At 52.5% G+C, this 12,123-nt stretch overlaps 1 protein-coding gene across 1 annotated transcript in view; it reads right to left on the bottom strand.

The window, feature by feature from the left end:
• COL4A2 (collagen type IV alpha 2 chain) overlaps positions 1-12,123 on the bottom strand; it is a 197,639-nt gene that overhangs the window by 30,287 nt on the left and 155,229 nt on the right. The window contains exons 25-30 of the mRNA XM_007960882.3: positions 10,483-10,684; positions 10,024-10,083; positions 8,980-9,036; positions 6,747-6,854; positions 3,242-3,463; positions 1,713-1,874 (exon numbers count right to left, since the gene is read on the bottom strand). Coding sequence (XP_007959073.3) covers positions 1,713-1,874; positions 3,242-3,463; positions 6,747-6,854; positions 8,980-9,036; positions 10,024-10,083; positions 10,483-10,684 — 811 coding nt within the window. The remainder of the gene's footprint in view (positions 1-1,712; positions 1,875-3,241; positions 3,464-6,746; positions 6,855-8,979; positions 9,037-10,023; positions 10,084-10,482; positions 10,685-12,123) is intronic.

Genomic DNA, 12,123 nt, shown 5'->3' with positions numbered 1-12,123 from the left:
GGCCTGTTCCTCGCAAACATCACTGGCTCCAGTCTGGAGTTAGTCTGGGGGACCCTCCAGCTGCCCATTTGCTGCCGCTGCCTCTTTGGTCTCCGTGCTCCCATCTCACCATTGCCACTGTCGTGAGCCTGGCAGCTCCCAGCCCACAGCTGTCCTCGCGCCTCCCCCGACTCCAAGCCGTCCGAGGACTGCCTGCTGGGTCCCTAAAATCCCTTCTTAATGCATTTCTCTGTTAAAAACTCCCAAAAGCCCCCTCTGCCTGGGGGCTGTAACTCCTCAGCTCCAGCATTCACTCCTCCCAACCTTTGGCTCAATGTTCCTATCCAAACCCCCAGCCCCCTCATACCAGGTTCTCTTCCCCAGCCGGTTTGGGGGATCACAGGCTCCAAAGTGTTCCCTGGGCAATCCTGCCTCTGCTGGGGTGGTCCCCCTTTCCTAGACAGCACCCTGCATTCGAGTCCCAGCCTTCTCCCCTGCTGGTGCCAGGTACTTCTCCCCTTGCGCTTGCTCTGACCTGCCTGTCCCCGCCTCCTCTGGGTCACTGGGGGCCACGTGGCCTGGTCACTCTGCTGGCTTGCCCAGGCCAAGTGGGAGCCTTTTAATGTGTGTCTCTCTCTCCCCACATAAAGTGTAGGCTTTAGTTCAGGACCGGCTTTTCCATGGGTCTCGTAAGCACCACATGAGGCTGTGTTCAGCTGATTCTCAGTAGTTGAGAACCAGCACCGCCCTGTCAATACTGAGACAGGAGCCTGAACCTCTGGTTCAGGTTTGCTACCCCAGGAAGCCAGTGGCTAGTGCGGCAATGGGGGAGTGGGCCCTGCCTGAGTCCAGCCCCCAGCTCTTGGACACAGGCGAGGCCCCACATGGGGGAAGCCAGTGTGCGTCTTCCAGTGGCGCGGCAGTTCCCTAGGAAGACCTGCTAAGGTCCTGGACAAAGTTGTCGCCTGACTGGCAAACCAGAGAAGTATGCTAAGACTGAGAGTTTCTAAAAGGTGATTGTGGTCCACGGAGACCACTCCTTACTAAGCAATTGCATTTTTCCCACTTTTCAGTTACAGTGTCCTTTGGTGACATAAAACACTTCCTTAAAAAGCTGTTTTTCTGGACAAAACAAAAAGGTGGGAAGGTGTATTGATTCCTCCAACCTGCACTGACGGTTTCACTGGACCATGAAGTGTAGAAGTCTGGGAAACTGGCTGTGCTGAGTGCTGGGAGAGTGGCCTGGCCAGCGGTGGCTGATGCCCATGGATGCTGTGCCCTGCTGTCTTCCGGGCCACCTCTGCCACCTGCCTGGGCCTCTGTGTGGTGGGCATGCAGCCGAGGCTCCCCTCCCCGCTACTCTGCTCCAGCCTCCTCACCCCAGTTTTCCACCTGCTTCCAACCCACACCCTGCACTTTCATAAAACCATTTCTCCTCTCCACATCAGAGCGGCGATTCTGAACTTTTGCAGTGGGAATTTCTTTCTTTTTCTTTTTCCTGATGAAACCTCCCCTAGATCCTTAATATATATAAAAGAACAGAGGATGAGCCGATGTCTCAGGCTGTTTATGTCTCCTTGTTAGGCGAAATACATGTTCTGGTTTGGGAACCCCTGCAGCTCTTAAGGGGTTCCACGGAACAGAGTTTGAGAGCTCCACAGAGAAGGCAGTGCTAGTTCTCTTGGCAGGACCAGTGAGGACCCTACTCGTTTATGGGAGGGCTGGAGTCTTACCTTCAAGACCTGGGATTCCTGGCAGCCCCAAGGGCCCCTCTTGGCCAGGAGCTCCTGGGAATCCATGCTGTCCTGGAGGCCCAGACAGGCCTGGCTGGCCGGAAGGTCCCGGGAGGCCCGGCTGGCCCTTCAGCCCTGGCATCCCAGGCATCCCTTGACTTCCTGCGGGAATCAGAGACAAGAGCTGTAGGGGCTGACTCTGGACTGTTCGTCACAGACAGCATCTCCCTCCACACACTCATTCTGTTAAAAGAGTACTTCATGCTTTTCCGGACTCTAGAGAATCAGGAAAATGCAAAGAAGTAAAAAGGATAAAATCAAAGTAACACACACCATCACTCAGGGATAATGACTACCACTGGGCATTTCCTTCCTGCCCTTTTCCATTCCTACAAATAACTAGACACTTGCAGAGTTGACATGGCACAATAAGTACAGTTTTAACCTAGTTTTCTTCACTTGACTTTATATTTTGAACACTGTGCCACATTTAAAAATAGTCTTTGAAACATTTAAATAACTACATGAATAAAACTCTATCACTGGAAACATTTAATGTATTCCATCGCATTCTCCCCACTTCTTTCACCCAGTGTGAACACCTGCTGTCCACGGCATCATCTTTCATTAAAGCTTGGGGCTGGGGTTCCCAAAGCCGATTTGGCATCAGTTGAACCCTTAAAGTCACTGGGTGCCTTGTCACTCATGAAACATGGGTGCTCTGTCTACTTTGATAGAGATACATTGATAACATTGTAAACAACATTAATTAACACATTTTTTAGTGTTTTACACCAATAAAATTGCATTCCAGAGGCCGGGCGCGGTGGCTCAAGCCTGTAATCCCAGCACTTTGGGAGGCTGAGGCGGGCAGATCACGAGGTCAGGAGATCGAGACCATCCTGGCTAACACGGTGAAACCCCGTCTCTACTAAAAATACAAGAAAATTAGCGGGGCGAGGTGGCGGGCGCCTGTAGTGCCAGCTACTCGGGAGGCTGAGGCAGGAGAATGGCGTGAACCCAGGAGGCGGAGCTTGCAGTGAGCCGAGATCGCGCCACTGCACTCCAGCCTGGGGCACAGAGCAAGACTCCGTCTCCAAAAAAAAAAAAAAAAAAAAAAAAAATTGCATTCCAGATTATTCCTATTTTCCTTCTTCACCTCTGACTAAGCATGGTCAGGCCCATCATCTTTTCTTCATACCAACTGTACAGATTCTGCCAAGGAAACCAGTGAGCCTGTCACGGCCCCCGTCACGGCCAGGCATATGCAACTTGACAACAGATTACATCAGTTAATCCACACCTGTCAAAGTTCTCAGACGGCCAGACTGCACCGACTACCGCAGGTATCACGGTGTTGTCACAGACACTTTCTAGAGGAGCACTGGAAGGCCATGGGAGAAGGTACGCACGGCTGGCACCATAGGGTACTGTGGCTTCCTACCAAATCCCCTGGAAGGGACTGGGGTCGCCCTTGGAGGCCCCGTGCAGCTGGGATGGGGCCCCTGGCTCCCCGATGGGGCACTCACCTCTGAATCCAGGGGGGCCTCTGTCTCCGGGAAGGCCTTTAAACCCAGGCTGTCCAGGCACACCAGCATCTCCCCGAGGCCCGGGCTGGGCTCCCAGGACTTCTCCAGGAAGGCCCCTGTCCCCAGGGGGCCCGTCTGGCCCTGGCAGGCCGATGGGACCTGGGGGTCCATCTGGGCCAGGGCGGCCCACTGCACCTTTGGATCCTCGGGGTCCTATGAACCCTAAAAGGAAACATGGGTGGGCCCCAAACCACAAGTTAGCATGGTGACGTTCTAAGAGAAGTGTCAAAAAGAGGCTGGAAACAGCAAACATTTGGCTATGGGGTCCTCAGAAGGCATTCCTCAGCTCGAGTCCCTTGTCCCTGTGGCCCTTCTTGGAACCTACAACCTTTGCCATGTTGTTCTGTTGGTTACGTTTCTTCTGCTTCCCCCGCCATCCAGCCCCCAGCCCTAAAACTGAGCAAAGGTGGACAAGCCCTTAAGAACGCCTCCTCGGACCTAGATTTGCATCATTCATGGGTTCCCCTGCTTTGCAAATAAGAACAGCTTTTTGTAGGACCTTCTAGGTTGTGGTGAGTGAGGAACAGCGAAATCCCAGGGAGGCAGGAATGAGCAGGGTCATCAAAGCCGAAATGCCGCCTGCCGTAACATCCCCCTGGTAGAAACCCATCACTGTCAGTTTGGAAACGCTTCAAAGAGGAGCGACACCCCTCTGTTGTATGGACCATGAAAATCATCAAGTCCCATCTGTGGATGGAGGGAAGGTGGCTGTCTTGTGTCTTTTGTGGTTGCCACTGGATAAAATGATCTCATAGGTCACTTCCTTTTTTGGTGCAGTCAGCCCTGACGTGGCCTCAGAATGAACTCCCATAGCTGACAGTCACGCTGTGCTCAGAAGGAAAGGCTTCTGAGGTCACCGCCACCCCCGCTGTGCATGCAGGAGAGAAGCCTGCAACGACGAGACTGGCAGGTGATTCTGTGGGACAGGATCAAGCACACGACAGGCTCGGCACTCCTATGTATGGATATGGAAAAGGGAACGTTCTCTGTGTTCTGTGGGGTGTATCCCACCAAAAGGATCCAATAAGCAGGGCCTTGGGCCCTCGTGGGCCTGTACAGCCATCCCCGCCTGTGAGCTGGGAGTGACTGGAACACAGAATCAAGGATCTGGATTAACCTGACGTTAATCAGCTAGACCGTACTCAGAGTTTTAACGGTGTGATTTACTCACAATGAAGAGACATGACTTTCCCTGGCAATGTTACAAACTGTACCCAGGGAGCCGTGTGCTTGGGTGTGCACGTGTGGGTCTTAGATCTGGAATAGACTCTCTCTGATTTTTGCAATCCTTGAATTGGGCGTTTTAGCCTCTTCTGCATGTGGCATTGGAAGTGCAGTATATTTCAGCACCATAAAAAGTGACGTGCGTTTCAGAAACCGGTCAGTTCCTCAATCACCACCCACCCCCGGCCTGCCCCAGCCTCCCTGTTCATGACGTAAGGGCTCACATTTGATGGTGGAACAGGCTCCCAATTCACGTGGGCAACTGTCCAAATCGCCTGACAATGGGCACATCCCGTCCATTGCCCGCTACGGGGGAGCCCCGTATGGCGTTCACGCAGACATGGCTGTGCACTCCAATCATAATTACCAGAGAACTTTCATACTCACAGCAGGAAAATGTTCAAGAATTATCATCCTCCTCTCAAAATCATGAATGCTTAGCTTAGTATATATGAAATCATGAGAGTGGCAATGTTGCATTTCTAAATACTTAGACTCTTCCAGCAGGGCGCCACCACCAGAGACCCATCCCTGGGGCAGAGGCACGGAGACTTCCTTTGCTTCACTCGAATGCAGAGCTGTTTTGACCAGGGTCTTGATACAGACACAGAAAGTCTGCTTCCCAATTTTGAAAAACATGGAGAAACCATCATATGAAAGGAAACAGGGTCGGGGTTTGGAACAATCCCTATGGGCTGCAACACGAAATTCAGAAAGATACCATCTATCAGGGACTGACAGACACTTCTGCACTGAGGCTTAAACCAGCTATCTGAGTGGAGATCAGGGGAGGGGCAGGGTTCAGTCGGTCTTCACGGGGAACATCTGCAGGATGCTCAACCTAAGGGTGCAACAGTCCCGACGTTCTGCGTGATATTCCAGACATGGGCAGCGCTTTATTCAGTTTCTAGAGCCCAGCTGGAAAGGAATCCTGATAAGTGGGGGTCCTAGAAGGTTGCTCAGAATTCCAACAGCATGGAAAGATGTCACTACAAGAAAGTGTGTGTTCCCGGGGTCAGTTCTGCCTGTTTATGAGACATCTGTGGGAGATGTGGCCCCTCTCTCAGGGTGTGTGGTTACGAGGAAGTCAACTGTGTGGCTCAGGAACAGCCCAGTGAGAACTCCCTGGGAGGCTGGCTGTATTCCAGGGAGGAACTTTCTAGCAACAAGAGGGTTCCAATGTGCCACAGGTTCTAGGTGACAGGCGGAATTCCAGCAGAGGCTGGAAGAACCTGCCCAGGACCCTGTGGAAGGATGTTTCATCTTGGGTAGAAAGTTGTCCATAATGGCTTCCATGGTTTCACTAGACACACACTATTGAAGATGTGTGTGGCCGGGTGCAGTGGCTCACGCCTGTCACCCCAGCACTTTGGCAGGCCGAGGCGGGCAGATCACCTAACGCCAGGAGTTTGAGACCAGCCTGGCCAATATGGTGAAACCCCCATCTCTACTGAAAATACAAAAACCAGCCAGGTGTGGTGGCATATGCCTGTAATCCCAGCTACTTGGGAGGCTGAGGCAGGAGAGTCGCTTGAACCCTGGAGGTGCAAGTTGCAGTGAGCTGAGATTGTGCCATTGCACTCCAGCCTGGGTGACAGAGTGAGACTCCATTTCATTAAAAAAAAAAAAAAAAAAAAGACGTGCATGCCCCTGCAATCAAGGCAGTGCCACCACACTCATGCACATCGCCTGTGGCACAACTGCAGGACACCTACGTCTGTGGATGCCAGGCTGCATTCCAGAGCACACTGACATGCAGTGTGTACTCCTCACCAGAGCTGGTTAAGGGAAACCTCGTTTTCCTCCACATACAAATTAATGCCTTAAGCTCTTGCAGCCACATCGTGAGAGGGCTATTTATGCTTTTAAGGGTTCTCTCAGGAGAGGATAACTTTGTGTTGCCTTTAGAATGTTTAATATTAATCATGATTAACACTGAGGACATACCCGGGAGACAGGTGCTGCGGAGGACAGCCATTCCACAACACCTGTCTCCTTTTCCCTGCAAGATCTGTTAGGTAGCTTCTGCAAAAAGCCAGTACAATACCAGTGACGAAAAATCAAGAATTTCTAATCTCCCAAGGACAAATGCAAAAGTTGTCAAGTATTTGTCAAAAGAGTTTCTACAAACTGGAAGATAATAGAGCTGGATGCGGACGAACCACACACAGGTCCCTGCCCTGGAACCCAGGGGCTGAATGGGGGTCTGATCTCAACTCACCTGGGGGTCCTGGGAACCCTTCACGACCTGGATCTCCTGGCAAACCCTTGGGCCCTGGTCCTCCATCAGCTCCTGAGAAGCCTGGGATTCCTCGGAGGCCTTTGGCACCTAAACACCCAAATAAACCACAGACCACATCAGGTCCCACGAGGATAAATGAGTGTGGTCATGCTTGGCGTCCGACTTAATGTGGATCTCATGAAACCCGGAAAAATGGGGCTGGGGGGGAATGTCAGCCTGAAACAGCACCTCCAGGCTTACAGAATGATTTTCAGTGTTTAAAATCCTGTTTACCGCCTGGAACCATAAGAATAATAATATCCAATATTTAGATTCTACAGTGCTCTAAATGAGGGCTTTGGCAATGGGGTCAGAATGCCTGGCTGTAAATTTTGGCCCTACCTATTCTATCCATACGACCACTGACAACTTTCTGTGCCTCAGTCTCCTCATCTGTAAAGTGGGGAGAATGACTGCCTGCTTCATGGGGACGCCATGAGGACTATGAGTTGACTCTTCTCAAACACTTGAACCCTGCTTGGCCCAGTGTGTGGGCTCCAGAAGTGTTTTCTGATAATTGAAGGGCTGAGGTTCCCCACCAATGTCACAAAACCCAACTGCCACGCTTTTTCATCCTCGTTCCTGGCATCTGGGGAAGGGGATGTGTGTGATGCAAACCCACCCTCCACTCTTGGAAAGTGGTGTGCAGACAGCAGGAGAGAGAGGGAGGAGTGGACGGGAGGCCAGCAAAGGGCTCCCAGCAATGGGGGCCTGAGCGTGAAATGGAAATAACTGGGCACGGCTGGGGAGCCCCGAAGCCACAGAAACCCACACTCGGACCGCTGAGGCTTTCCCGGTGACCGGCCTTGGCACACGGCTGTGGTCTGGGTGTGTGCTGAGCATGCTGGCCTCTGGTTCTTCCTGACCATCTGAGACATGAGGAGTTGTCATCATTTTGGGGGTTGCTGTATGAGTGACGGTGTTGAAATCTATGAATGGAATTAGACTGGGGGCAGGTCTAACGGAATGTGGAAGATACAAGCTCAGTTCTCAGAAGACAACACAAGGAGCCTTTACCTCTGCTCATGGTGCAAATGATACCTCTGCATTTGTCCTGTGGTTCCCAGACCCTGTGATCATGGTGCACTCCGAAGACGCCCTTAGGCGCAGGGCACACACAATGCATCTGCCCACTTTCCTAACTCTCAGTGCCGGTCGTACTACCCTGGTGTCACTCTTTACAGTTTATCACGGGAAGCGGTGAGGGCATGATTTGTGCAGCAGGAAGCATCTAGAACGCCTGTCTGCACTATTCGTCTTGCACAGGCGGGGACTCAGTTCCAGAAGGAACAAGTGAGAACAGCTCTGGCTGTGTCTCGTGCTTGCAACACTGTTATCCAAGTGACCTGCTTCCCCGGCCCCATCACGGGTCGAGTGGAAGAGACATCCAAAGGGGAATTCCTACCGCTCAGAGAACTCGCTTTCCTCAGGCTGATGGACACGGGCACAGGGCCACGTCTCAGGCTCCAGCCCTCCTCCTGCTTAATTGGAAGCCCTGGCTCTGTGTTCCCCGATGCTCACAGGCCCATGGAGACCCTGGAGCACAGGGCAGCAGAGACTGGGTGCAGGCAGGGGATCCCAAGAGCAGTGGTGGCTGGCCAGGGCCCCACCACCAACACTGGACACGCCATCCCCGAGAAAGCAGGGTGGCCCTAGGCACGGGCTCTGTGAAGAGCACCCGGACTCTTTCTCACACAGGCTGGGAGATGGCCTGGGCCAGCAGACCCAAGCCCAGGTCTTCCCAGGTGCTAGCGACAAACACTCTAGCTGTGTTTATTCCTGTTTCCTGTCAGTCAAAACCCAAAAGAAAGAATCCTCTCCTGTAGGTTCTTCCCCTAGATCCTGGGATGGAAAGGCATAAAGTGAAAATACATAGAGGTGCAACCCCTTTCCACTCCTCAACACGAGGCTTCCATCTCAGCCTGCGACCGTGGCTGAATTTTCTCTTGTAGCCTGGCCCCAACTAAGTGTCAGCTACCAGACTCCTTTTTCTATAGTGGTAAACGACAGTGGGCCCCCCATAGGTGCAAGACCAGTTTGTGCTGAGATGCTGGACACAACCATGTCTGGGACGCGGGATACAGGACCAGAGGAACGATGCGTGAGGGAGACACAGAAGCGTGAAGATGTGGGAGGAAGGCTGGGTGTACTCCGGGTTCCCTCTGTGCATTACCTGAGGGTCCTGGGGGTCCTGGCAGGCCTGGCAATCCCTTGGGCCCTCCTACGCAACCTGGGGACAGAAAGGAGAAAAGATGAGCCCAAGAAATCCTAAACTCTGAGTCCCACGACCTCGGGGATCCCCAAGGTCAAAAGCACGAGCCGTGCAAACCGGCTACCATTCTGGGATCAGAGTAACTGAATGATTTAATTCATCTTGGTTCTGATGTAAATACAAGTTTAATTTCATTGTGTAATGAAATCAAAATATCCGTATAAAATGCAAACTAAGCCAGTCTAGTCAAATAAAAACGGACACTGCGCTGGCAAACGATTGAGTCCCTCCTGCAGGGCAGTAGCCTGGGTGCAAACCGAGTTAATCCGGCTGCTACCCTGCAAGTCAGTGTGGATGCTTTTCTTTTGTCTGGAAGCGTCTATCAGCGATGGAGATAGCCTATGATTTCAAAATGAATTATTTGACTTCTCCTTTGGGACTTTGTCTACTTTCAGAGTGAACCACAGCAATTAGACCCCTTGCAAAATTAAATCAAGGCTGCGGGCACTTCTGGTTGGTGTGGCCGGGAGCAGTGACACTCCAGCTGGGGTACTGTGCTGTCTGCCCTTTGTCTAAGAGGCTCTCTTGCAAGAACAGTTACTCTTGGAGCTTTCTTTTGTCTGTGAGACTGGGAATCTGGACCAGGCTCCCATTTTCGCCTGACATCCTGGCCACCGTCTGTGTTCTGGGCTGGGCTCAGCCTCTTCTGCCTGGACCCTCCTGGCAGCACACGTGCCTGTGGAGCTGACTTGGAATGCACTGGCACTTTCCAGTGAACAAGGATTTCTGATGAGAGGGGACTGGTCAAATGTCTCTCCGTCTCTACCAGGTTGCTATTCATGCAATGTATAGTGTTCACCAGGCCACTCTGCTAGTGCCGTGGAAATCAAATGTGACTGGCGCATATTATTAATATTTCCTATCCCATGCACACTGCACGAGCATAACCAGCAGACCAACTGCAGTTCCCTAGTATCCTAAAGCCACCTGCACGTCCCAGAGTACCTGGCTGGACGGCCTCCTGTCTGTCACCTCCAATGGGCCTTTTCACATCTGTGTCACAATCTGGGGGGAAGACAAAGGACAGGGTGAGGCAATTTTGAAACAGGTAAGAGTGACCGGCTCGCGTGGGGTGTGCACACGTGTGAAGGTACGTGTATCGCGTATGTTGCTGGAAGGGGCAGGAAGGCTGTGGCATGGGCAGGGAACGGGAAAGCCATCTCTGAACTTTCGGGCAAGGCCTCTATCACTGCAGTCCTAGAGGAGAGGCTGCGTGTTCCAGCTGCTGAGGGGAGGCTGGTGGGGGCCCAGAAACCCCACAGTTGGGTCATCCCTTGTACGTGTGAGAACAGATGAAGCCAAACAGCATCCTCATCTGACTCTCCCGGGAAACGTCCACACTGACGACGGAAAGCGTGGAATGTCTCAGGACTGTGAAAGGTAAACGGGAGGATTCCTTCATACCTATTTGTCCTGGGGTCCCTGCGGGGCCAGGAGGGCCCGGGAAGCCTGGTGGTCCAGGTAAGCCGGCGTCTCCAGGGAAACCACGCTGGCCTTTGAAGCCGGGAAGGCCCAGTCCTGGGGGACCCATTTCTCCCGGAGTGCCTTTCGTTCCAGGTATTCCTGGATAGCCCGCGTCCCCAGGAGGGCCCTTGATGCCATCGCCCTGTGTGAAAATTCAGTTTATTTCTTAAAATATATACTAATGTTAAAGATTGCCTTGACTCCCCTGTTTCCTTTCTCATTTCCTGGCATTCTGAGCTATGGATCCAGAACAGAAAGACAACAGAGATGAACAGGAACCTACTGCCACGGTCGGCCAGGTCACAGGAGCCAGCGACAGTGAAATGGCTCCTAGTCATAAGGGATGCTACGTTGTTAAAGGAAAGGAAGCTAATTTGGACAAGGAATGAGCTGTGTGCCTCTCAGAAGTCAGAAGAGATTACAGGATTGGGAATGGAGAGGGGCTGCCCTGTGGATGAAAGCACCAACTAGGGAGTGCTGGCCGGAGGTGCAGGGATGGGGTGGGGAGGCCGGCAGCAGTGATGCTGGTGTGATCTGTGCACACACCATGGTTCGGCTTGGTGCTGTCCCTATGTGCTGATGAAACAGCTGTGCACATAAATCCCAGCCCATCTGCCAAGGCATGGGACGAGGCTGGGTGTTCTCACAACGAGGCAGCTGCTTATAAGAAATCAAACCCTGCTCTCCACCGACACCACAGCCCCTTCCTTGTCAAAGGCATGACGGAGCGGGACAGGGACATCAGTCCAGCCCTCTCTATTTATGGGACCCTGATTAAGTGGTGCACCCCTCTGTTTTAGCTTTTTTTCATAGGGGAGGGGGACACAAGGCTGTTGCAGAGATCACAGGGCAGATGCCCCGAACTTAGTGGACAGCGATGGGGATAATGCCACTGGAAGGTGGCGAGGGCAGGATCATGAGTTTTCTAAAGTCAGAAGTTGACATTCTTGGCTTAGAGAGGCTACCGAACAAGGAAGGCACACAAGCACTGGGAAAAGCCCTCACACCCCGAGAATGGGAAGCTGAGAATGCAGGGTTCTCCCTGACCCTAACCCTCACCCCTACCCCTACCCTGCTCCGACCACCCGCCCCCAGCTGGGCTGAGACTGGCAGCCAGGCTTAGGAGCTGCAGGGGTGGGTGAACCCCAAGGCTGGACAGGTGCACCTCCTGATCACCAACTTCATATGGCACCGACTCCAGGGAAGGCCACCACTACTGTAACAAATCCAGACTCAAACAGACCACACATACACAAAGCACACCACACACCACATACACACACACCACCGCCACCCCACATGACACTGAACAGGCCAAAGACTGTTCCAACCACAGGAATCATCACTCATCCTCCTCTTCTGGCTAAAGTGACCAATTATGGCTTTGCCTCTTATTTAACCCTGTTGCCTCCTAGATAAGATTTTTAAGACACCCAATCATAGAATTATCTGTGTTCTCTAGCCCCAAAAAACTGCATTTAAACTGTAAAGATGTGGGCTAGGTGTGGTGGCTCATGTCTGTAAAACCAATGCTTCGGGAGGCCAAGGCGGGAGAATCACTTGAGCCCAGGAGTTTGAGAC

This window comes from Chlorocebus sabaeus, chromosome 3 (genome assembly GCF_047675955.1).
Source record: "Chlorocebus sabaeus isolate Y175 chromosome 3, mChlSab1.0.hap1, whole genome shotgun sequence".
NCBI classification, from domain to species: Eukaryota; Metazoa; Chordata; class Mammalia; order Primates; family Cercopithecidae; genus Chlorocebus; species Chlorocebus sabaeus.
Note: the sequence above shows the minus strand (reverse complement) of the source record. Positions and strands in the feature narration are given on the sequence as shown.